The 26,469-nt window shown below is 44.8% G+C and overlaps 1 protein-coding gene across 1 annotated transcript in view; it reads right to left on the bottom strand.

The window, feature by feature from the left end:
* Positions 1 to 1,375: 1,375 nt before the first annotated feature.
* The window catches only part of cmtm8b (CKLF-like MARVEL transmembrane domain containing 8b), a 57,470-nt gene continuing 32,376 nt past the window's right edge, over positions 1,376 to 26,469 (bottom strand). Inside the window, exons 2-4 of the mRNA XM_085987977.1 lie at positions 14,943 to 15,116; positions 4,717 to 4,836; positions 1,376 to 3,262 (exon numbers count right to left, since the gene is read on the bottom strand). Coding sequence (XP_085844103.1) covers positions 3,176 to 3,262; positions 4,717 to 4,836; positions 14,943 to 15,116 — 381 coding nt within the window. The 3' untranslated portion in view covers positions 1,376 to 3,175. The remainder of the gene's footprint in view (positions 3,263 to 4,716; positions 4,837 to 14,942; positions 15,117 to 26,469) is intronic.

Below are 26,469 nucleotides of genomic sequence, written 5' to 3'. Positions count from 1 at the left end.
ATGAAGGCATCATGGCTGCTGCCTGAAAGTGGGCATTGACAGCGAGTATCAGCTGTCTGTGGTCACAGACCAACTGGACGTTTAAGGAATGGACGCCCTTTCAGTTGCGGAAATCCTCGGCATTCTCTTGCGGCGCCCGCAAAGCCACATGCGTGCAGTCAATGGTGCCCTGGACCATGGGGAAGCCCGCTATCATCGCAAAGCCCATTGCGCGTTCTTGCTGCTTGTCCGGGGTCATGGGGAAAGAGATGTACGCTCGTCTCCTTTTAAAGAGGGCATTTGTGACCTGACGGATGCAGCAATGCACCGCGAACTGGGAGATATTGGCGATGTCCCCAGTAGCTGATTGAAATGAGCCGGTGGCATAAAAGCTGAGAGCCACTGTTACCTTCACTGCCACCGACAGAGATGTCCTGCTCCTCAGTTGAGGCTGCAGACCTGGCTGAAGCAGGTGGCAGAGCTCAGTGACCACTTCCTTGCTGAATCGCAGCCTTCGCAAACACTGCTCCTCAGACATATTAATGTAGGAGAACTGTTGGCGAAAAACCCTGGGAGGGTAAGGTCTCCTGTACAGAGGCCTGTTGACCCTCCTCCATCTGGCCATGATTGCCACTCTCTCTCTGCGTCTCTGTGCCCTCCGAATGTGATGGAGAAGGACGACATTCCCATCCATTGCAGCCCCCATAGTATCTTGGCAATCAAAGTTATGAAGGTCAAAAACCAAAGTACCTGCAAAGTTATGGTCAGAAACCAAAACTACCTCAGACAGCGTTGACTCAATGCAGAAGTCTCTCTTTCTCTCTTTGTCGCTCTCAAAATCTCTCTCTCTCTCTCTCTCTCTCAGAACGAGTGGTGCAAAAATGGCTACCACACAAAAGCCAGGAAGAGGCCCCCTTTAAATAGCGTCCATCCAGCCCCACAGCGACTGGGACCGTTCCAGTCAACCTGTTGTTGGGTGTGCCAGGCGGAAAGGAGGGGGGCGTCACTCAATTTCCATTCCGGGGCGTCACAAGGGCGTTGCACTCTCGAATGACATCAAGATCTGCGTGCGTAGGAGATCGGGGGTGGTATTGTTTAACGCCGCCGCACAATGTCTGGTCAATTTTGCGAGAGGCGCAGGTATCGTCGCGCCCGGGCGCTAGTTGCTTTGCGTCCCACTTGGCACCCTCTTAAGGCGCTAACGGGAGGCGCAACCAACTGAATTTTTCCCCCTAAATGTATAACTTTTCAGTCTACAGCCTATGTTTGGCCAGTGGCATTTAATCTTACAATAATTTGATGAAAGCACCTTTATTTTGGGTAGACGTGCTCTTTAGATGGTTTGTGCGTGAACTATACCAGCATCTTTGTTATATTAAATATTGAAACACATAAATTGAAAATATTTATTTAATCTCCAGACAGAGGAAAACAGGACATACTGTACAGTAAACATTGCAGCAATACAATATTGGCAATTAATTAAAAAAAAGTTGGAAGGACCAACTTCTTGTTTTATAAACTTGCAGTATTCAAGATCAAAGTAAACATCAATGGACAACGTGACATTTATTGTTGTTTCACAGCTGTCAACATCAGGGAAATGTTCAGAGTGAAATTTCTGATCTTTAAAAAATTGGGAAAGGGTTGCTATATATGTAAAGATGGGTACCTCAAGTAATAATGCTGTACATTTTCATTTAAAGGCATTTGAATAAACACTCAATTAAAGACAGCTGCCATTTACTGCACCATTATATTGACAAAGTCATTTCAATTATTGCTGCAGCTTGTGAAAAACATGGACAGCATTATTTTTCTGCTACATAAACTGTGTTCATTGTTGCCTTAGTTGGTAAAGCCACTCCCCAGTGTGGAACTGAGATTGACTGATCAGGAAGGTCAGCGGTTCGATGCCCGGTCTCTGCTAACATAGCTGATCTCAGATAGGGCAGTGGTGGTGATACAATTGGCCTTTCTCGTAGCTCAGTGTGTAAATGCACAATGTAAAACTGCATCCTAGAGACCAGGAGGGTCCCAGGTTTAATCCTGACTCTTGTGCTGAGTTTGCTGAAGAATCACCACGAGTAAGCACAGGACCTGGCTTCGCTGTTTTGTATTCCATGATCCCATTACCTGCCAACACTCACTGTCTAAGTTCACATGTGAAGAATGGACAAGGTACAGGATGGCAGCAGGTACCCATGGAACTGTACCAGCAGGATTAGTACCCTCAATAGAGGATGGGAGAAAATTGGGGTTGTGGGGGGGGGCGAAGAGAAAGTATGTGTTATGGGTGCCATTTGTGACAAATTGAAATTTAAACCTTGGGCAGATGGATATCTTTCAGATCATTTTGCTAAAGCGCAGCATATCACAGTCACAGTAACAATCAGCTAGCCACGAGTAGCTACGGTTTCTATAGAGAAGGCAAATGCAAGGCCATGATACATGATAAAACTTCCTAGTCATTAATTTGGCAACACATCAGAACAAAACACAATTAATTCCAGTTTTAACAAAGCGGTAAAATTCATAAAGTGAAATCTTTATGGTTTAAAACTTTTAAAAAGACACCAACAACCCCCATGGCCCACTGGTGAATTCACCGTCTGTGATGCAGGTCCCAGGTTTGATCCCCAGTCTATGTTGAGCTTGCTGGTCTCGTTGGGACAGCAGTAGGGGCCACTACAATTGGCCACAGCACCCGTTGGTTAGGAAAAGGAAAAATCAGCTAGTCATTTGGAGGCTCCTACTGGAAGTATGCATGCTGGGTGTGGACAAGGTGACACACAACTAAGATGTTCCCTACAGTCAATGGACTGCCAGCACTCACCTTCAAGACTCAGATGAATAATAGCCAGTTGGATGAGGTATCAGTGGGAAGCCACTTCTGTGGAACTGTATCCCAGTGAGGATAGTCAATGCCCCAGAAGGGGAGCAAAAGGTGGAAAATAAAGAGAAATAAGACCCAAATATCTATATTCACAACTTGACACAAACACTACACTAATGTTATTTTCAACAGAATATCTTAAATAAACTATTCTACAGACATAATTATAATGAACACAGATCCAAGTTAGCAGTCCACATTAGTACAGTATATATATTCATTATAGAGGCTATTCACATTTCCTTTGTTCACACTGTGTTGTTTCTAGTTACTAACAGGTGCCTTTAGAATACTAGCCCATTAAGGTCCTTGGTCCCTTGATTTCCAAGTCTGAAAGCTAAAATATGCATTGCCAGAGTAACAGAGAGTGACCATGAAAGCGAAAATCTGTAAAAGAAAACACACACTTTAATTCACTTCATCCTATTAAAATACACTGGTTTTGGCATGCATCTTGGTATATTAAAGCATGACAAATAAGGGATGTAAAACACCACAAAAAATAAACTGAAATGCTAAAATGTAGCGAGTCTGACTGAATAGAGTTGATTTTTATATGCATGTTCCTAGCACACAGGTTGGAAAGGCAAGAGTTTAACTTGTACTGAAGAACTCTAGTCCTTTACCTCATTGCATTCCGGGCCCAAATTTCTGGTCTCCGTTTCATTGAACTAACCCGCTTACACTGGAGGGCAACTTCAGGAATTTGAAAGTGGGGGCGGGGAGGAGTAGGTGAACCCATCCACTGAATGTTCCTAATTTTTGTTCTATTCTCCGTTAATTTTCTTCCCTACTCTCTTGATGGCACTGACTCACGCTGGGGTATCGTTCTGAGTGTCAACAGCTCTCCTTTACAGTTCCACAGTGCTCTAGTACATTGTAGAAGTGGCCATTCCTCATCCATTAATCTAGACAGTGAATGACAACAGACTATTCAACTGTGGGAGACATCATAGCCAAACCAGAGTCTCTCTTTACCTGACACCTGCACATGTGCAACTTCCAGCTGGACTCACTGACTAACTACCAGCAGCAGAAATCCTGGAGATTTTTCCCTCCCTAATGCAGCATCAATTTTTCAAATTTATTTTTGGGATGTGGGTAACACTGTCTTGGCAGTATTTATTGCTCATCCCTAGTTGTCCTAAGGGCATTAACAGTCAATAAGGTCAATTGTAGCACCTCAAATGCTTATACAGCCGAGATCAGATAACTCAGTACACAGGAACAGGAGTAGGCCATTCAGCCCCTCAAGCCTGTTCTGCCATTCAATGAAATCATGGTTGTTCTGTACCTCAACCCCATTTACCTGGCTTTGCTCCATAGCCCTTGATACCCTTACCCAACAAAAATATATTGATCTCAGTCTTGAAAATGTCCAATAGTTCCAGCATCCACAGGCTTTTGTTCAGCAGGGTCAGTGGAAAACCCGTTCTCCCGGGTTTCCCGACTGCTTTCTAGCTCCCCCGCTCCCAACCCACCTCCAGATTAAAATTCAGGTCATAAAGTTGCAGCAACAGGTACAAGTTAAATCGGGGGAGCAGACTGGTGTGCAGAAAAATAATCTGCCAATAAGAGGAAGGGAGTGATCAGAGAAGAGGCCGTCTTTCTTTCTATTAGGAATTTGGATGGGGAGTCTTGCAGCTGGTTCACATGACTGGACTCCATATACCTGCAAACGAGTCTGGGGTCAAAAGCAACTCTTCAGATGGACATTGCTGTCAGCGGTGAGTTTGGCAAACAGGAGTCAGATTTTTAACCTGCTTGGCTCTTGTTCACCCCTAAAGCTGGGTATAAGTTCAGGAGGAAGAAAGTGTGAGGTAAATCCAGGATGTACTTACTGTGGAAGCTACCCAGCAGTTGTAGTTGTGTGTACCTTCTCCAGCTTGTTGAATTGAAACCGCATCCACAATTGAGGCTAAGAGGTACAACAAAGCAGCGCTGGCATTAAAACTCAAACCCTGCAGTTAAAACACACAATCGTATTACCCCACTTAAGAACTAGATTACTATGAATATATACATCCTCTCACCAGATACACTTCTCCTGTTGAACTGGGAGAAGAAAGAACTTTGAATTATTATGGCATCTTTCACATATTCAGGATATCTTAAAGCGCTCACAGCCAAATGAATTGCTATTGAAGTGTTGTCACTTATGTAGGCAAATACAACAGTCAATGTCCACACAGCAAGGCCCCACAAACAACTGATATGAATGATCAGTTCATCTGTTTCTGGTGCTGCTGGTTGAGGGGGTAATTTTGGCCATGACACCAGAACTCTCTGCTGTTCTTCAAGCAGTTCATGGGATCTTTTATGTCCACCTGAACAGGCAGACAGCTTCTCAATACTGCACTGAAGTATCAGTCTAGATGATGTGCTCAAGATCTGGAGGAGGCTTGAACCCACAACCTTCTGACTCACATTTGAAATGATCAACTTTTCTTAAAGGTGGAGGTGATGCTGAGGAGTCTAAGCTGTTAGGAGCTTTTTCAGTGGAGTCAGCAGCCACTGATTCAGAGGAGAGGCCTGATCTCCTTAAAACACTTTACTCAGTGTTTCTTTCCTTTCAAATAATGTGGACATGGACGACTGCCGCACAATGATGGCACTATGACCTGCTTCCTAGATAATAGCTACTGACATGCATGATGATGTTTCTGTTGTTGGATAAAACCTAAATATTCATGAAGGCCATAGGATTGATATGAAGTGCCCTGATGCCCACATTGTATGATTCCTTACCTCTGGCACCAGGGAGGCAATATATTTTTAGGGACTACCAGTCATAAGCACAAACAAGACCCCGAGTATAGAATCACCCACTACTACAGTCTCTTAGTCTTGTAATCTACTTGCCTTTCATCCCTCTGGGTAGTTCCATGGTGCCACTTTGCCACTCAAGACCATCGTCCTTTAAGTCACCGTCACTGTCCACCTCATACTTGTCACACTATATGTATATATTGGACAATTCCAGCAACTCAGGGGATCCATGCACCTGTGAGTCCTGCCTCCCTCTGCTATCCCTGCAGATGTTCACCTACTTCTCTATTTCTACACTATCCCTGTGTCCTGAATTGTCTAGCACCGCCTCTTGAGTGACCACATTCCAAAGAGAGAGTACTATCTAGACGCCCCCCCCCCCGCACCCGCCCCCATCCTCCCTGATGTTGCCGAGTGTGATAAATGTTCCCTACTCCAAAGAAGGTTGAGGGGTGATCTAACCGAAGTCTTTAAAATAATAAAAAGGATTTTAAATGGGGAGAAATTGGGAAATGTTGGTGTTCAGAGGGACCTGGGTCTGTCTTCATGGAAGAAGATGCAAAAAAACTTCCCGGAAATAGTGGAGAACCAAGGCAAGAATGAGGAACGGGAATGCAGCAAGAGCCAAGTCCGTGGCACTACGAGTGGCTCAGCTGCACAGGAGGGGAGGAAAAAGAGTGGGAGAGCAATAGTGATAGGGGATTCTATTGTAAGGGGAACAGATAGACGTTTCTGTGGCCGCAGACATGACTCCAGGATGGTATGTTGCCTCCCTGGTGCCAGGGTCAAGGATATCACTGAGCGGCTGCAGGACATTCTGAAGGGGGAGGGTGAACAGCCAGAGGTCATGGTCCATATCGGTACCAACGACATAGGTAGAAAGAAGGGCGAGGTCCTGCAAGCAGAATATAGGGAGCTAAGAAATAAATTAAAAAGCAGGACCTCAAAGGTAGTAATCTCAGGATTACTCCCAGTGCCATATGCTGGCGACAGCAGAAATAGGAGTGTGATGAAATATGTCATTCATCAGACTCTGTATTTAACTACATATATTGTATTGCCTGCTCCGGTGTCTTACCTTGTATTGCATATAGTGCACCGCCCCCTTTCTCCCCATTGGGTGTGTCGGCCCCGCCCATACCTGGCCCTACTTAAGACAAGCCCAGGCTTGTCTTGCAGCAGAACAGCAGAATGCTAGGTGAAGAATCACAGAATCACAGAATCACCAGTGCAGATAGAGGCCATTTCGGCCCATCGAGCCTGCACCGACACATATCCCACCCTATCCCCGTAACCCCACGTATTTAATCCCCTAACACTAAGGGTCAATTTATCATAGCCAAATCAACCTAACAGGCATCTTTCTTTGCTAATAAAAGCCTTGTTTTATCCAGTTAACTTTGAGCCTTGAAGTTATTGAGGCGCATCAAGGAGAATAGACCAGATGAATGCATGGCTGGAGAGATGGTGTGGGGGGGGGGGGATTTAAATTCCTGAGGCATTGGGACCGATTCTGGGGAAGGTGGGACCTGTACAAGCGGGATGGGTTATACCTCGGCAGAAACGGGACCAACATCCTTGCAGGGGGGTTTGCTAGTGCTGTTGGGAAGGATTTAAACTAGTTTGTCAGGGGGCTGGGAACCTAAGTGTGAGCCCAGGATGGAGAGAAACAAAGCTGGAAGAGCAAGTTAGAAAAGTAGTCAGCAAAACTAGTAGGGAGCAGAAACAAAGGCCAACAGTAAAGAGGGTCAAAGTGCAGAAAAATATTAAACAGGCAAAGTTGAAGGTACTTTATCTAAATGCACGTAGCATTCGCAACAAGGTGGATGAATTAATGGCACTAATAGAAGTAAATGGGTATGATGTAATTGCCATTACAGAGACATGGTTGCAGGGTAACCAAAGCTGGGAACTGAATGTTCCAGGGTACTCAACATTTAGGAAGGACAGACAAAAAGGAAACGGAGGTGGCGTAGCGCTGTTAATAAGGGATGAGATTGGTATGGTAGAGATAAAAGATCTTGGCTTGGCAGATCGTGATGTAGAACTGGAATCAGTTTGGGTGGAGCTAAGAAACAGCAAAGGGCAGAAAACATTGGTGGGAGTTGTATATAGGCCACCAAACAGTAATGGTAATGTAGGGCACAGTATCAATCAAGAGATTAGAAGTGCATGTAACAAGGGCAATACAGTAATCATGTGGGACTTTAATCTACATATTGACTGGGCAAATCAAATTACCACTAATGGTGTGGAGGACGAATTCTTGGAATGCATGTGAGATGGTTTCCTGTTTCAGTATGTGGAGAAACCAACCAGGGAACAGGCTACTCTGGATCTGGTACTGTGTAATAAGAAAGGGATAATCAATAATCTTGTGATAAAGGGACCTTTAGGGACAAGTGACCATAATATGATTGAATTTTACATTAAGTTTGAGAGTGATGTAGTCCAATCTGAAACTAAGGTCTTCAATCTAAACAGAGGAAACTCTACAAGGGTATGAGGGACAAGTTGGCCATGGTAGATTGGGAGACTACACTAAAAGGTATGAAGGTGGACATACAATGGCTAACATTCAAGGAAATAATGCAAAATTTGCAACAAACATATATTCCTCCGGGGCATAAAAACCCAAAAGGAAAAGTGATCCAACCATGGCGAACAAAAGAAATAAAAGCTAGTATTAAGTCAAAGGAGGAAGCTTATAAAGTTGACAGAAAAAGCAGTCAGCCTGAGGATTGGGATCTTTTTAGAAATCAGCAAAGGGGGACCAAGAAATTGATAAAGAAAGGGAAAATGGAATATGAGCACAAACTAGCGAAAAATATAAAAACGGATTGTAAAAGCTTCTATAGGTATGTGAAAAGGAAAAGACTGGCGAAGGTAAATGTAGGTCCTTTACAGTCAAAGATGGGAGAATTTATAATGGGGAATGAGGAAATGACAGAGAAATTAAATAAATACTGTTTCTGTCTTCACGGAGGAAGACACAAAAAACCTCCCAGAAATACGAGAAAACCAAGGGTGTGATGAGAATGAGGAACTTAAAGAAAATATTAGTAAAAAAAACAGTACTAGCAAAACTAATGGGACTAAAAGTCGATAAATCCCAAGGACTGGATGACCTACATCCTAGGGTTTTGAAAGAGGTGGCCATTGGAATAGTTGTCATCTTCCAAAATTCTATAGATTCTGGAACGGTTCCTGCAGATTGGAGGATAGCAAATGTAACCCCGCTATTTAAGAAAGGAAGGAGAGAGAAAATGGGGAACTACAGACCTGTTAGCCTCACATCAGTAGTTGGGAAAATGCTGGAATCTATTATAAAGGATGCAATAACTGGGCACTTAGAAACTAATAGTAAGATTGGGCAGAGTCAACATGGATTTATGAAAGGGAAATCCTGTTTGACAAACCTATTGGAGTTCTTTGAGGGTGTAACTAGTGGAGTAGACAAAGGGGAACCGGTAGATGTGGTATATCTGGATTTTCGAAGGCCTTCGATAAGGTCCCACACAAGAGGTTGGTGAACAAAATTAGGGCACATGGAATTGAGGGTAATATACTAGCATGGATTGAGAATTGGTTAACAGACAGAAAACAAGGAGTAGGGATAAACGGGTCTTTTTCAGGATGGCAGGCTGTGACTAGTGGGGTACTGCAAGAATCAGTGCTTGGGCCCCAGCTATTCACAATCTATATCAATGATTTGGATGAGGGGGCTAAATGTAACATTTTCAAATTTGCTGATGATACAAAGCTAGGTGGCAGTGGCAGTTGCGAAGAGGATGTGAAGAGGCTTCAAGGGGATCTCAACAGGCTCAGTAAGTGGGCGTGAACATGGCAGATGGAATATAATGTGGATAAATGTGAAGTTATCCACTTTGGTAGAAAAAACAGAAAGGCAGAGTATTTCCTAAATGGTGAAAGAAGATGCTCAAAGGGACCTGGGTGTCCTTGTACATTCTCTTCTTCTTAGGCAGTCCCTCAGAACCGAGGATGACTTGCTTCCACATTAAAAATGAGTTTGCAGGTGACTGATTAGTCCAATGCGGGACCTACAGTCTCTGTCACAGGTGAGGCAGACGATGGTTGAAGGGGCGGGTGGGTGGGGTGCTTGGGTTGACGTGCGCTCCTTGTGCTGCCTGCGCTTGGCTTCCGCTTGCTCCTGGCGAAGAGACTCGAGGTGTTTGGCGCCTTCCCGGATGCTTCTCCTCCACTTTGTGTGGTCTTGGGCCAGGGATTCCCAGGTGTCAGTAGGGATGTTGCACTTTTTCAAGGAGGCTTTGAGGGTGTCCTTGAAGTGTTTCCTCTGCCCACCTGGGGCTCTCTTGCCGTGGCGGAGCTCCAAATAGAGTGCTTGTTTTGGGAGTCTCGTATTGGGCATGCGGACAATGTGACCCGTCCACCGCACGTCAATTACAAGAGAAATGCAGGGAACAAGACCTCCAACTGTAACAGTCTCAGTGCTGCATTGGAGACATCATTCTTTCACTATATAGAAGTACATGGCCTTCTTTGATCTCACAAAGGCCTTCGACACTGTCAACCGTGAGGGATTATGGAGTGTCCTCCTCAAATTCGGCTACCCTCAAAAGTTTGTCACTATCCTCCGCCTGCTTCACGATGACATGCAAGCCGTGATCCTGACCAACGGTTCCACCACAGACACAATTCATGTACGAACCGGGGTCAAGCAAGGCTGTGTCATCGCACCAACGCTCTTCTCGATCTTCCTTGCTGCAGTGCTCCATCTTATCCTCAGTAAGCTCCCCACTGGAGTGGAGCTAATTTACAGAACAAAAGGGAAACTGTTCAACCTCCGTCGCCTCCAGTCCAGATCCAAGGTCGTCCCATCCTCTGTCGTCGAATTACAGTATGCAGACGATGCTTGCGTCTGCGCTCACTCGGAGGTCGAACTCCAAACCATCGTCAACACTTTCACTGAAGCGTACGAGAGCATGGGCCTTATGCTAAACATCCATAAGACAAAGGTCCTCGACCAACCTGCCCCCGCCACACAGTACTGCCCCCCGATTATCAAAATCCACGACAAGGCCTTGTACATGAGTCACTGAACGTGAATGTGCAAGTGCAGCAAGCCATTAGGAAGGCAAATGGTATGCTGCCCTTCATTACAAGAGGATTTGAGTATAGGAGTAAAGAAGTCTTACTCCAATTATATAGGGCCCTGGTGAGACCACACCTGGATTACTGTGTACAATTTTGGTCTCCTTACCTAAGGAAGGATATACTTGCCACAGAGGGAGTGCAACAAAGGTTCACAAGATTGATTCCTGGGATGGCGGGATTGTCGTATGAGAAGAGATTGAGTAAACTAGGCCTGTATTCTCTTGAATTCGGAAGAATGAGAGGGGATCTCATTGAAGCATACAAAATTATTACAGGGCTTGATAGGGTGGATGTTGGGAGAATATTTCCCTTGGCTGGGGAGTCTAGAACCAGGGGCCACAGCCTCAGGATAAATGGCCATTCAAGACTGAGATGAGAAGAAATTTCTTCACAGAGGATGGTGAATCTTTGGAATTCTCTACCCCAGAGGGTTGTGGAGGCTCAGTCATTGGGTATATTCAAAACAGAAACCGATAGATTTCTGACTAGTAAGGGCATCAAGGGATATGGCGATAGGGCCGGTGAATGGAGTTGAGGTAGAAGATCAGCCATGATCTCATTCAATGGCGGAGCAAGCTCGAAGGGCCGAATGGCCAACTCCTGCTCCTATTTCTTATGTTCTTATGAAAGATATTAGTATTAGTAAAAAAAAAAGTACTGGAGAAATTAATGGGACTGAAAGCCGATAAATCCCCTGGACCTGATGGCCTACATCCTAGGGTTTTGAAAGAGTTGGCTACAGAGATAGTAGATGCATTGATTGCCATTTTCCAAAATTCCATAGATTCTGGAACGGTTCCCGCGGATTCAAAGGTGGCAAATATAACCCCACTATTTAAGAAAGGAGGGAAAGAGAAAACGGGGAACTACAGACTAGTTTGCCTGACATCAGTAGTAGAGATAATGCTAGAATCTATTATTAAAGGATGTGGTAACAGGGCACTTAGAAAATAATAATAGGATTGGGCAGAGTCCACATGGATTTATGAAAGATAAATCGTGTTTGCCGAACCTGTTAGAGTTTTTTGAGGTTGTAACTAGCAGAATAGATAAGGGGGAACCAGTGGATATGGTGTATTTGGATTTTCAGAAGGCATTCGTTAAGGTGCCACACAAGAGGTTATTAAACAAATAATCATGGGATTGGGGTTAATATACTAGCATGGATTGAGGATTGGTTAACGGACAGAAAACAGAGAGTAGGAATAAACGGGTCATTTTCGGTTTGGCAGGCTGTAACTAGTGGGGTACCACAAGGATCAGTGCTTGGGCCTCAGCTATTCACAATCTACATCAATGATTTGAATGAGGGGACCAAATGTAATGGCCCAGTAATTCCTGTCGGGGGCTTGCCGCGCGTGCAAGCCCCCGATGTGCGCTCACCCTGCGCGCCGACATCTGAAATCTGGCCCGCAGTGGATTTCCTGTCAGTGGCCAGGTTCTGATCCCGGCGCGCTGTGCTAACCTGACCCAGCGGCATAGTTAGTGCGATGTGCCGGCTGGGATCAGGTGAGCACTGTTCAGCCAATCAGGGGAGGGGAAACTTCATTCATAAGTTTGATAGTAAAGACTGTCAAACTCATGAAAAGTACTGCACCCCAAAACACTACTTAAACTTTAAATAAAATTTTAAAAAGCATCCCAATAATTAAATTAACTATGAATAACTTTAAAAAACTATTTTAAACAATTAATCAAATTTTTGAAAAAAATAAATTTTTTAAAAATCGGGGCTAAAACTAAACTTACCTTACTGTAAATTCTTTAAAAATAACAAACCTGTGGAAAAAAAAATTCTAAATTGTACTAAAAGCCCACTTACCTGTAAAACGAAGTACTTACGTCTGGTTTTTCCACGCGTAAAAACCGGAGGCCTTTACACTAGAGCAACTCTGAAAAAAAAAGGAATTTCACTGCGCACGCGCTGCCTGTGCAGTCGCACGCGCTGTGCCTCTGAACCCCTTCGTTCAGAGGACTGGAAATGCCGGTTTTCCCCGCATGCGCTGTGCATGCTGAACACGGGCATTTCCTCCGGCCAGACGCGTGAGTACCCCGACCGTACTCACGCGTTCAGAGAGGAATTACTGGGCCAATATATCCAAGTTTGCTGATGATACAAAGCTGGCTGGGAATGTAAGTTGTGAGGAGGATGCAAGGAGGCTTCAAGGGGATATAGACAAGCTAAGTGAGTGGGCAAGTACATGGCAAATGGAATATAATGTGGAGAAATGTGAAGTTATCCACTTTGGTAGGAAAAATAGAAAAGCAGAGTATATTTTAAATGGTGAGAGATTGGGAAATGTTGGTGTTCAGAGGGACCTGGGTGCCCTTGTACACGAATCGCTGAAAGTTAACATGCAGGTACAGCAAGCAAATGGTATGTTGGCCTTTATTACAAGATGATTTGAGTATAAGAGTAAAGACATTTTACTGCAATTATATAGGGCCCTGGTGAGACCACACCTGGAGTATTGTGAACAGTTTTGGCCTCCTTTCCTAAGGAAGGATATACTTGCCATTGAGGGAGTGCAACAAAGGTTCACCAGACTGGTTCCTGGGATGAGGGGATTGTCCTATGAGGAGAGATTGAGTAGACTAGGCCTATATTCTCTAGAGTTTAGAAGAATGAGAAGTGATCTCATTGAAACATGCAAAATTCTTACAGGGCTTGACAGGGTAGATGCAGGGAGGATGTTTCCCCTGGCTGGGGAGTCTAGAACCAGGGGTCGCAGTCTCAGAATAAGGGGTTGGCCATTTAGGACTGTGATGAGGAGAAATTTCTTCACTCAGAGGGTGGTGAATCTTTGGAATTCTCTACCCCAGAGGGCTGTGGAGGCTCAGTTGTTGAGTATATTCAAGACAGAGATTGTTAGATTTTTGAATATTAAGGGATATGGGAATAGTGCAGGAAGGTGGAGATGAGGTAGAAGATCAGCCATATTATTGAATAGCGGAGCAGACTCAAAGGGCCAAATGGCCTATCTCTGCTCCTATTTCTTATGTTCTTCTGATACGATAGGTTAGATACAGAGAAACTATTTCCTCTAGCAGGGGAATAATTTTAAAATTAGAGCTAGTCCATTCAGAAGTGAAATGAGGAAGTACCTTTTCACACAAAGGGTAGTGGAACTCTCTCCCCCAAAAGCTGTTGAATCTAGGTCTATTGAAATTTTCAAGACCGAGATCGATAGATTTTGTTAGGCAACGGTATAAATGGATTTGGATCAATGGCGGGTAAATAGAGTTGAGGTACAGATCAGCCATGATCTAATAGAATGACGAAAGAGGCTTGAGGGGCTGAATGGCCTACTCCGTTCTTATGTTCCTATGACTCAATTTACCAATATTTACTGCAAATGTGTTGCATCTGTATACACTGAAGATCCGTGATGGCCCATGTATTACATTCCACTTGCATCACAACTCCCTGCGCTACTATCCCTGCTGTCTAACTTAATAATGTAGATGGCGTTCGCCTGAACTCCCAGTAGCACCAAACTCTTGCAAGAATCAAACTCCATTTACTCACTTCACACAAGTATTAATTAAAGAAAATAAAACTCCTGTCCAACTGTACCTCCATCCTGAACTCTCACTGAAGCTAAACTCCACACTCTCTGCCTTTCACACTCCACTGGCCTCACTCAGCTCAAGATTGATACATTTACTCATCAAGTAATTGGGGGAGCCCTGGCTTGAAGGGGCTACTGAGCTTGAGTTTGAGGGAGCTGAACTAAGATCAGTGGATAATCATTGGTCCAGAACTTTAGCATTTGCGTGCTGTATGTTAATTCAGCTGCTCTCACTCTTCCCAGCTATGTCCCCCAGTTAGCTTATCATCTGCTACAGTTTCATTCCCATTCTGCTCTTAACTGATCTCAGGCAAAGTAGAAATTAGGATGCAAAATCTGACCGGAGCTCCCGAGCTAGAGAAAAGAAAATCCAACCAGTGGTCCTGCTCCTGACAGATGCACATGTGCGTGTCAAGTGAGGGCAGGATTCTAAGCTCATACAGGAAGGATGAGGTACAGGAGGGGACCCAGTACCCATGGAACCATTACCCCAACATGAGTCAGCACCTTCGGGGCAGCAGGTGAGAAGATTAGGGGACACATTTTGAAGAAATTAGAAAAAGCAAAGAGAAAGCCAGCAGGCCACTCACCACTGTAGTCCATGGTACCTGAGGAATCTTAGTATAAGCCATAGTGATGTAGAAGACTAAAAAGAAGACTGTGAGCACCCAGTAAAAGACTGCCACAAACATCACCCAACCAAAGGCAGAGACGGAGAAATACTCTGTAATCGCTATTAATATCCACACCAACAGCCCAAGTATCTGGAAAAAAAAGAATAGTTTTCAGTGAAAGAGTTCCACAAGTTACTAGACCCCTGGCTCACGGTCTATCCTGCCCCTGTCTGGATTGGAATAAATGGATTTGTCCACCCCAGTCCAACTCCGGCATCTCCACACCATGGATTGGAATAGGAAATGAGCTGGGCTCAACTCACTGCATTCAGCCTGCTTTAAAAGAACATATGTACACAAAAATGTTTGCATTTGTTAACAAGCACAGGGCAGTGACATAAATCACATTGAAACATATCATTACATCCCTTGTCACGCAATGAAAACAATGCATAGGCCCTGGTTCCTGTTCCTTCCCAGATAAAAACACCGTTGGACAATTTTTTCATGAAAATAGTCCCCTTTAAGTGTGAGCTCAGCCTCGCTGCTGGACAAAGAACTACAACTAAGGACATCAGGGCAAATACATAGTTTGTGAAGTATTTAAAGTATTAATGTGCTAATTCCTCAAGGTCACTTATTAGTTATACACAAGTAAAGGGGATAAAAAGAAATAAAAAGCTGCAAATACTGGAAACTGAAATAAAAACATGGAATGTTTGGCTATCAGGATTGATGAAGGGTATACGCCACAAACGTTAATCTGTCTTCTCTCTTGAGAGATTGACAGGCCTACTGTGGATTCCAGCACTTTGTTTTTATTTTAGATTTCCAGCATTTCCAGTGTGTTTCTTTGTTTTTATTTTAGATTTCCAGCATTTCTAGTGTGTTTATTTTTATTAATTAACTTGTACTTAGCTTTAAGTATTGCAACAGACATCTCGGAATTGTTATGAGTGGATGACATATTATCACCAGTTAAAGCAGTCCCCTATGCAAATGTGTGCACTCAAAATATTATTGTTACTGATGACTAAAGCTGCATTTACATTGCAGTCTGGGTCTCAGGAGAGCATGAGAACGGAGCCGCTCTTCACCATTGAATTTTGTCATGTGCAGCTGGTCTTCTTGTCAACCAATTGCATTGTGGGTGGGGGGTGGTGGCTCAAGTCTGTTACATTATGGTTGCACTGATAATGTCACAACATCACCTCCGAAACATGCCGCTGCCTTCACAGCAGTGTGTTTACTGACCTCAGTAGGAAACCATCGGCAGCCAGCAAGACCCAGTGAAAAACTGGTCTTCCTTGCCCTGTCCTGGTCTATTAAAAAAAACTGGCAGGTTGCTGTGGCCACTGGCTGTGAAAGACCTCTACTATGGGAGCCAGTGGCCAAAGAACAATATAGAAGTGGTTAAGGGTCTTACCCACACCAATAGGCCATATATAAACAATTCTGTAATAAGCTAAAGCTCGGTGCTGTGAAGTATAACACTTCTTTTCCCCCAGACCACTCTCTTTAAAACATTCATTCCTGCTGGGCTTAGATCTAAGGAAAGCCTCTAGGATCTCCCAAGTGGTTGTTCTTCATGTGACAGCTTAGGCAGTGAATATTAGCAGGCTGTTCAACCATGAGAACATTCCTATTGGAAACAATCAATTAACTGCTCTGCAGATGGAACAGATCTAAGAGAGCAGAGAAATCTTCGGAGGAATGTATGACATTTAAATATTTAGGAGGTTACACAAGCTGTGTATACAGATGAAATAAGTAGAGCTACTGGTAATGACCTCAGAGTCACTGGGTCAGACTGCAGTGCACCAAGTATATAGCTATGTTTGTATAGCTACATGAACCTTTGACTTCATCTTCTTTCATCTTTGCCTGTTTTGCAATTTTAATATTTTAATTCATTTAATCTTTCCCTTTTAAAAAAAAATACATTTTTCTACTGCATTTCACAAGCAGAAAATCTTCTAAAGATAAATCTAAAAACTTTAAAATTTGCTTTATTTTTATTTTTGCTGTAGTACCTTATTCTTACCGCTATGCATCACTTGGAGTAAAACAATTCCACTCACTGCCAGATACACTTGCATTCTGAACAGCACCACCCTGTGGCTCCAACTCCACACTACAATGATATAAAAGCTCAACAGGCTCACCCAGTGGAAATAATCGAGTACTACAGAAATATAATGGCCCGTATTTTCCGATCCCTACAAGTGTGTACGCGTTGTACGTTGTATACATACCCATAGGGACTTCGGAAATGCCGGTTTTAGGCATGCGAAGCACATGCGGTGAAAACTGGCATTTCCGATCTGTCAAGAATCCTCTTGTGGAGATGCCGGAGTTGGACTGGAGTGGACAAATGTAAGAAGTCACACAACACCAGGTTATATAGTCCAACAGTTTTATTTGAAATCACAAGCTTTCGGAGCGCTGCTCCTTCGTCAGGTGAAGTGGAGATTACAGGTAATCTTTCTAACTGCCATTTATCACACCTCGGCAGAGAGATAATCACAGCAATCAAAGGTGTGAATGGTGTCCAAACAGGTCAGTCAGGAAAACATTACATCAAAGAACAATGAGGTGGGGTCACAAGGGGTCAAATGTTGCAGATGCTGGGGTCTGTATGAAAAACAAAAAACAGACAAAAAAACATTTTTTTTTGCTGGAAATCACCTTCGAGCCACATGACAACGCAAAATCATCGAGCAGAAACTGATAGCCAAGTTCCGCACTCATGAGGACGGCCTCAACCGCGATCTTGGGTTCATGTCACGCTACATGTAACCCCACCTGACGTAGGGTCACCCAGACTCGAGTCGTCATTGGCTTGTTCTCTCTACACAGATGCGGCTGGACCTGCTGTGATTTCCAGCAAAAAAAAAGTTTTTTTGTCTGTTTTTTGTTTTTCATACAGACCCCAGCATCTGCAACATTTGACCCCTTGTGACCCCACCTCATTGTTCTTTGATGTAATGTTTTCCTGACTGACCTGTTTGGACACCATTCACACCTTTGACTGCTGTGATTACCTCTCTGCCGAGGTGTGATAAATGGCAGTTAAAAAGATTACCTGTAATCATCTGGCATTATTCTCTGACTATATAAGCTGTGTCTTTATGCACCTCTCCACTTCACCTGACGAAGGAGCCGTGCGCCGAAAGCTTGTGATTTCAAATAAAACTGTTGGACTATAACCTGGTGTTGTGTGACTTCTTACAAGAATCCTCTTGACAGATTGGACGCCTGCCCTGGAGAAGGGCCTCTGCGGGTGGAGAGTTCCGCTTTCTTATGCCTGGAAAAGCGAACCACATGCACCCCTGGGATACGTGGGCCCTGCGCATTTCGATTGTGGAGAGGCCCAGCATCAGAAGTGTCCGGACCTTGGGAGCCCTCAGGTGAGTGCGTAGATTTTTTTCCGATAGGAGGCATCTGCACGCAGGAAGCCTCCGATCAGAAATTACGTGCCAATGCAATCTACCTTCCTGTTATAATTCAAAACACTTCTCTCCAATTTTGCGCACCAACTTTTCTCCTCTCTTCTCTTGAAGCTAACTCCCGGTGTTAGATGGATGAGCTGTGACAAACCATTGGATAAGCAGAGGCCCCTCAGCCTCAAAGAGTCAAATTCAGAGCCAACATTACAGAGGCTTACAAGATGCCTAATGGGATACACCAAGGAAATGGGACAAGAGAGCATCGGTTTAACATTGTGAAGGAGAACTTTAGGACAGATGTCAGGAAGTATCTCTTTATACAGAGGTGAACAGCAGCTGGATGTGGGTTTAGACAGCTAGGAGTCCATTCAAGATTAAAGTTGGTTAAATCAACCCGAGCTATCTGGATTAATTTAATGGGTGAAAGAGGAACATTAAAGCCCGAGGCCTCACAGTGTTACAGATGGATGTTGCCCTGTCTCTTTTGATGTTTATTTCCAACACAGTCCCTTCTGCCAAATACTGAACACTTTCCTTTAATTATAAAGATCTCCTGGAGAGAAACACAATAAAATGATATTTATATTCTGCTGTTACAAGTGACGCAGCAGGTTTTAAATAACTGTGATTATGGCACTGAATAGAACAGTTTGACCTACGCACATTTTCCATTTTGTGGCCAGACACAAAGAATTCAGTGAACTTCTGATGACATCATGGGGCATCAAGCTGCCTAGTGTGTGATCTCTGGACCAGAGTGAAACTACCCTTCAAAATCCAGCAAGCTAGCAAAAGAGAAGGCACAACTTCCATTGCAATATGCCTGACAGGAGAGCAATAAAAAGGGTTGGAAATACCCTCCCAAGTTCTATTCCAAAATATTCTACTCTCCTTCCTGGCTTGCTCCCAGCTCCCTGACCGAATGACCATGAGGACTCCACATTAGCCCTGAAATTCCTCAGGATGTGACCCCATGGAGGGCACCTAATTTGAATGGGGTAGGTGGTCACTGGCACCAGTGGGCACATCTCTGGTGCTCATCTGCCCACGGATACTCATACACTCCAACTTTGCATCCAGGGTGTGCAGCAACGGCCTCATCTCCTTTGCATTCCCCCTTCAAACAGGAGCCCAAGGATGCTCTTTAACCCCTTCTACTCTGCCTCCTGTCCATAGACATTATCCACGCCCAGCAGCAAGCACCAGGACAAGCTTGGATATCCATGGAGTAGAGGCTAGAGAAGCCAACACAAGATCACTGTATGCTGATGAGATCCTACGTTATGTAATTAGCCCCTCCACTTCACTCTCTCAAATCCTCCAAAGATTTGAGGAATTTGTCCAACTATTGCACAAAAGAGGACATAGCCATTACCCAGGGCATCTGCACACACATGGGTCATACTCCTTTGCATGATCAGGATCTGGCCTCAAATACCTATGGGTTACAGTAACTCCCAAATTCACTATAAAAAGCTACCCACTCACCCAGGCTGGCATATACTTGCTGATATGGACAGATGGAACAACCTGCCCATTTCAATCTTGGGGACAATAAAAATGAATGTACTCCCCCGGCTCTGCCTACTCTGAACTACTTTTTGAGAAGCTGCTGTAGTGTATGTACCCGTCTATCTTTAAGGGAACTATTGAATGTAACCGTTCACCTTTAAGGGAACTACTTTAGGTGTGGCACTATTTGTTTGGCTTCTGTATACTGTAATACCGATAGTGACCACACCAGTATATAAGTGTTGTAGCAGGATTGCTGGGGCAGATTCGCCCGGACCTTCGAATAGTAAAGACCTGTTTGTTTGTTACTTCTGAAGTCTGTGTATTTATTAACTGCACAACCCACAGACTTTACAGTGGCGACGAGTCCGATCGTACCCTGCGGCAAGATTACCAAAGCAAGAAGAGCGTCGAAGAGAGGCAACCGCCCTCGTCGTGCTGCTGAAAGAAAACACGAGGCTGCAGCAGGAGGAAGGAGGAAGACTTTAGCAATAAAAGCTTCCATCTACAACAGGCACTGACTACCCTTCTACCACGGTGCGGAGTGAGCCGATCAGCTGGAAACAAGGCGGCCGCGGAGACTGTGAGTAGGGGAAGGTGTAGAGAATATCCGGAGGATAAGGGCTGTGCACTCGACCACGGTCGAGGGGGAACAGAGCCGGTCAGAAAGTCGGGTCCAAAGGCGTCGTGAGACAGTCGGACCTCGATCGGCGGGAAAACCGGGCAGCGACCGCAGCCATGAAGCGCTGAGACTGTGAGGAGGCGCGGGAAGAGAAACCCAACCGTAGCCGGGGAGGGAAACACCGGTCGGCGAGAGGGCTGGGAGGCGAACAGGAACCGTGCGGGTGGGAGAGAGAGACAGAGCCGAGCAAGGGGAGAGACTGCGCGAGAGCCAGTCCAGCGGCTGAGCTGTCCTCCACCAGCGGGGTACCCAGAGCCGGTAGAACCGATCGTGCGGGAGAGGGAGAGACAGAGCCGAGCAAGGGGAGAGAGACTGTGCGAGCGCCAGTCCAGCGGCTGAACTGTTCTCCACCAACGGGGTACCCAGGGCCGGTAGCACCGAATGTGCGGGTGAGAGAGCGACAGAGCTGGGTACGGAGAGAGAGACTGCGCGAGAGCCAGTCCAGCGGCTGAACTGTCCTCCGTTAACGGGGTGTACCCAGCGCCGGTAGAGCCATGCGGGCGGGAGGAAAAGACATAGCCGAATAAGGGGAGCTGTGCGGAAGCCAGCCAGCGGCTGAACCTGTCCGCTGTGGGGGAAGCGTACCCCTTCCACCGGGAAGAAACGCGGGAAGCCGCCATTAGGCGGAGAAGACGCCAGAAGCGGGAAACCGCCATTGAAGTGGGCGGGGCGAGAAAGGAAGAGCGGGAAACCGCCGATTTCGCGGGAAAACCACCATCTTAGAAACAAACAAATAAATAAGAATACTTAAAGAAATACTGGTGCTGCTCCCAAGGGAAGAAAGATGCCTAAGCGAGGGAATATTAACGACTTTAATTCTGAAATAGAAGACTGGGCCACGTACGTGGAACGCATAGAGATCTATTGCGAAGCCAACAAAATAGAGGAAGACGACAAGGCGATAACATTGCTAAACTCAATGGGGGCAAAAACATACGGGCTCTTGAAGCATCTAATAGCACCAAATAAACCAGCGGATCAGACCTTCGAAGAGATTGTGGCTGTGCTGAAGGACCACTTGAACCCCACACCGTTGATGCTGGCTGAACGATTCAAATTCTACGCAAGAACGCAGAGGAAAGACGAAAGCAATGCGGAATACTTGGTCGAACTGCGTAGGCTAGCGAAATACTGCCAGTTCGGAGGGAATCTGACAGAAGCGCTGCGGGACAAGTTCGTATGCGGATTGTCCAAAGAAGGGACGCAGAAGCGACTACTGGAAGAGAACGACCTCACACTGGACAGGGCTGTCCTTATAGCTGCATTGCACGAAGCCGCAGCGAAAGGAACGGCGGAAATGCAACTAAAGGCGGCGGCACTCGGGGTGGACCAAATTACTTCAAGCACAACAAAATGCTACCGTTGTGGGAAGACAACGCATGACCAGAATCAATGCTGGTTTAAGAACCAAGAGTGTAGGGAATGTGGCAAACTGGGTCACATCGCGAAGGTATGCCGGTCCGGGAAAAAGACCAATAATCAAAGGAAGCCACCACAAGAAAAGTACAACAAGGTACACAAGGTGGCTGAGAAGAGTTCAGACGAACAGAATTCAGACTCAGACCCAAACAACCAAGAGCTGGGTAGTCTGAGAATCCACAATGTGGGTAAAGAAACGGATCTACAGACCATCTGGGTCATACTAAAAATAGCTGGAGTCCAAGTAAGAATGGAGCTGGACACTGGATCAGCTCTATCAGTCATCAACCGAAGGGACTACCACCGGCTATTCTCTCACATACCTTTAAGAAATACCAAGTTCGTATTACAGACATACACGGGGCATAACGTATACCCCGTGGGGAAAATAAGAGTCAAGGTGAGAGATAGGGGTAAAGAACACCCAAGAATGAACTTGTACGTATTACCTGAGGGAGGACCACCACTTCTAGGACGGGAGTGGATTAAGAAAATAGACATGGAATGGCATTACCTAAAAGCCATAATGAGGGAGGACTCGGTGCAAGCTATTAGCTCAGATTCTGAAATGGATGATGATAAGACCAAGTCGAATATGGAAGACAAGGCTAAAAGGGACTTGCCGACGATGGGAAAGAAAACGAAGACATGCAGAAGGACTTATGGTACCAAGAAGAATAAAGCTGCAGAGCAGAACTCCAGGTTGACAGAGAATTCTGAGCCTGTTCAAGCAAAGGATTCATCCATGACGGAAGAACACCGAGCTCGGACGCAAACTTATGTCAAAGTACGACAACAATTAGAACAGTTGAGTGACTGTCTCGTACAAGAGATGAAAAATATGGAAAAGTTCTGGGACACCGAATGGGAGAACCTGGAAAGACTACAGAGACAGCTAGCTCAAGCAGAGAGCGACCATAGAGCCATCGTGGTCAAATACCAATCACATTCCCCTGATGCTGTTCAGGAACTAGAATATTTACAGAACGAACCAAAGGAAGAGGAATCTTCAGGGAGCCAGGATTTTATTCCAGTTCTTCTCTACGACTCCTTACAAGCAGAGTGTGAGAAGTTGAAAGAACAGTATGAACAGGCCCAGGCTACAATTCTGGAGGGGGTTAACTCGGCAGCCTCCGAAAAGCTAGTTTCAGTAGAAGCATATGAACAACTAAAGGTTGAACATGAGCAAGAAGTCCAAAGGCTGCAGGAAATTCTTGATGAGCTCAAGGCCAAGACAGACTCATCGGTAGAAGTTCCATCCATAGATGAGAAATTAGAGGTGAAAATCATGGCAGAGCATGAAAGACAGGATGTCCAAGAACTTATAAAAACATTGAAGGACACCCAAGACAAATATGAGGCGGCAATGACCGAGGTTCAACAACTTGAAGAACAGATTCAACTGGGAATCCTTTCAGTGGAAGAACAGGACACTGTAAGAATGGTCCCTGAACATGAACCAGAGAGCATCAGGGCGCAACTTTTCCGAGCGCTGAAAGCCAAAGTTCAAGAGGAACGTAAGGTGGAAGTATTGGAGAAAGAGGTGGATGAAATGGAGAAGACTCTGATCCACCGTGTTCCCAGGGAAGAGTTAACGGTCAGCCAACTCCTTCATATGCTGAAGGACAAGACTCTGCAAGGGGAACAATCTGAACACGAGCTTCAATCTTCAGGTGGAACGAGTTCGGAGCTCTCAAAAGTCACGGAGATAGCTGAGGTGGCAACACAAATTTTACAAGGATGCCAAAAGTACGTTGAATCACGTCAAGGTGAACAGAAGAATGTGGAAACCGTTACTTCAGTAGAAGGGTTAAATAGCCTGATAACGCAATTACCGATGGAAGGGAAGGTATTGAACTCACAAATGAGGTCCGTCGTGAAGGAATGGCAGATAACCCAGGAAGAGCGGGATGAATATGAATGCATGAAGAAGGCTTTTCAAGAAAGATGTTTAGGGAAGGAACCACCGTCAGCTAACGTCCAGACGGGTGAGGAGGAAGAAGAAGTCTCTCTCGCTGGCCTAACTCAGGACGAACCCGAATATTACCATGACCTGTTGAGTGACACTGAATATTACGAGGATGTGGTCTGCCCAGCTTGTGATGAAAACTCTCAAAGTGCTGAAATCCGGATGAAGCACTTAAGGTCTAAGGAACATAGAGAGTTGGTGGCGCTACAGCTGGCAGCCGAGAAAGGAGCTCCAAGAGTTTCAAAAAGGCAGAAAAGAAAAAGAAGAAGCAGAAGATAATAACTGTCTAAAATATTAGCACTTCTACCATTCCAGGCGGGACATTACGAAAGGAGCTAAATTAGTTGAAAAACTGGAAAATGTCAAGACAGCCAGTTGGTTGTAAAAGTCCGCACTGCTGGTTCAACAGGACGAAAGTTCAAGCTGTTACGTCAAGAAAAAGGCTATGGAGGAGTCACGCTAGCCAGGTGAACCGGCTACACCAAAGAAATGTTGTTCGGAACGAGTCAAGATCAGAGACTGAATCTATAAACTGTTTCCGCAGAGACTGAACCTGTGAACTGTTTCCACCGAGATTATATTTGTAAATTGTTTTATATGACATTGACTCCACCGAGATTATATCTGTAATTTGTTTTATAGGAAGTTGAAGATATGTATGTTTAACGGGGACTCTGTAAGTAATAAGCTAAAAAGGGAGGATTGTAGTGTATGTACCCGTCTATCTTTAAGGGAACTATTGAATGTAACCGTTCACCTTTAAGAGAACTACTTTAGGTGTGGCACTATTTGTTTGGCTTCTGTATACTGTAATACCGATAGTGACCACACCAGTATATAAGTGTTGTAGCAGGATTGCTGGGGCAGATTCGCCCGGACCTTCGAATAGTAAAGACCTGTTTGTTTGTTACTTCTGAAGTCTGTGTATTTATTAACTGCACAACCCACAGACTTTACAGCTGCGAATATGTCACATCACGTCCAGATCCCCAAACATGAAGGCAGGCTCAGCCTTCCTAATCTCAGGCACTGCTGCGGACTGGCCCAATTGTGAATAGTTATAACCTGCAATCATACTCCTCATTGGTTCCCCATCCTTTAATGCATAAAATTTAAAATCCTCATCCTCATCTTTAAATCCATTACCTCGTTTCCCACCCTATCTTGGAATCTCCTCCAGATCCACATCCTCCCCCTCCAAATAGTCCTCTGACTCTGACCTTTTGTACATCCCCCTTCCCTTTGTCCCATCATTGGCAGCAGTGTCTTCAGCTGCCGGAGTCCAACTTCCTCACATTTCCTTCCTAAGCCTCTGCACCTCTTCCCTCTTTCTTTAAAAAAAAACCTCCTCAAAACTAATTTCTTTGGCCAAGACTTCCATCACTCCTTCTAACCTTTCCTGGTTCGGCACTAATTTTCCTGGCGCCCATCTCTGAGGCACCTTGGAACGAACAAGAAGGATAAAGAAAAGCAAGACACAGAAAGAAAAGAAAGTGCATGCATCTCTATCGTGTCGTTCATGCTATTGTCCTATGTAGGCAAATATATTGGGCCAGATTTTGCTGAAAAAATAATGGCGTGCGAATGCACAAGATGGCCAGCAACTTGTTGGGTGAGAATCGCCACAAATTGTTGGACAATTTGTACCGCTCCGCCATTAACTTTGTGAAAATGGCATCTCGCGCTTAACCTCCCTGTGATTTTCATGAAGTTGCTGTATTTGCACATCGATGCCCATTAAACTTGCCACGGAATGTTAAGTCGAGTAATTAACAGTGTAAGTAACCCTTTTAACAATGTGATAATTGTTAATGACAGCCAATCAACCTCGCTTGTCTAGAAAGTAAACAATTATAAGTTTCTCATTCCTCCCATGAAAGGCTATGAATTGTTTTAGGAAATTTTAAAAATGTAAAATTTGAAATTTAAATTTTTTTCTTACTTTTCCTTTCTGTCTCTTTTCTCTCTCTCTTAATCGAATCTTTCTTTACCTCTCTTTATTTCTTTTTCTGTACCCGATTTGACATTGAATTCACCTCCTTTAATTCATCGTCCTGCTCAGTCCTTCCTCTGTTTACTTTTCAAATCAATCCTTAAATCTCATTAGTTAAGGCGATACAATGTTTGCCCCATTGTTCACCAAGCTCTCAGATGTCCTGTTGCCCTCGCTGCGCCCTTATCAGCTCACACTTCCAGCAACTTAGGGGGTGATTTTGCAAATGGGGAGCTTTTGGAGGCGGGACTCCCACTTGTTGGGTTTCAGTCCCACCTCCAACAACTTCTGGCCAACCCACGCTATTTTCCCTTGATTGACCTTGTTAAGCCTGCCAGTGGGCTTAGCAGGCCAATTAAGGGAAAGCCGGTAGCAGAGAACGTCAGCGTATGACATTTCATCTATCAAAAATTTTTGACAGATGAATTGTCATCGTTTGACAGCTCTGTGAAGCTCTCAAACACTGACATTCTCTGTAG

The sequence above is a fragment of the Somniosus microcephalus genome, chromosome 5 (genome assembly GCF_052327205.1).
Source record: "Somniosus microcephalus isolate GS21.2 chromosome 5, FLI_Smic_1.0, whole genome shotgun sequence".
NCBI classification, from domain to species: Eukaryota; Metazoa; Chordata; class Chondrichthyes; order Squaliformes; family Somniosidae; genus Somniosus; species Somniosus microcephalus.
Note: the sequence above shows the minus strand (reverse complement) of the source record. Positions and strands in the feature narration are given on the sequence as shown.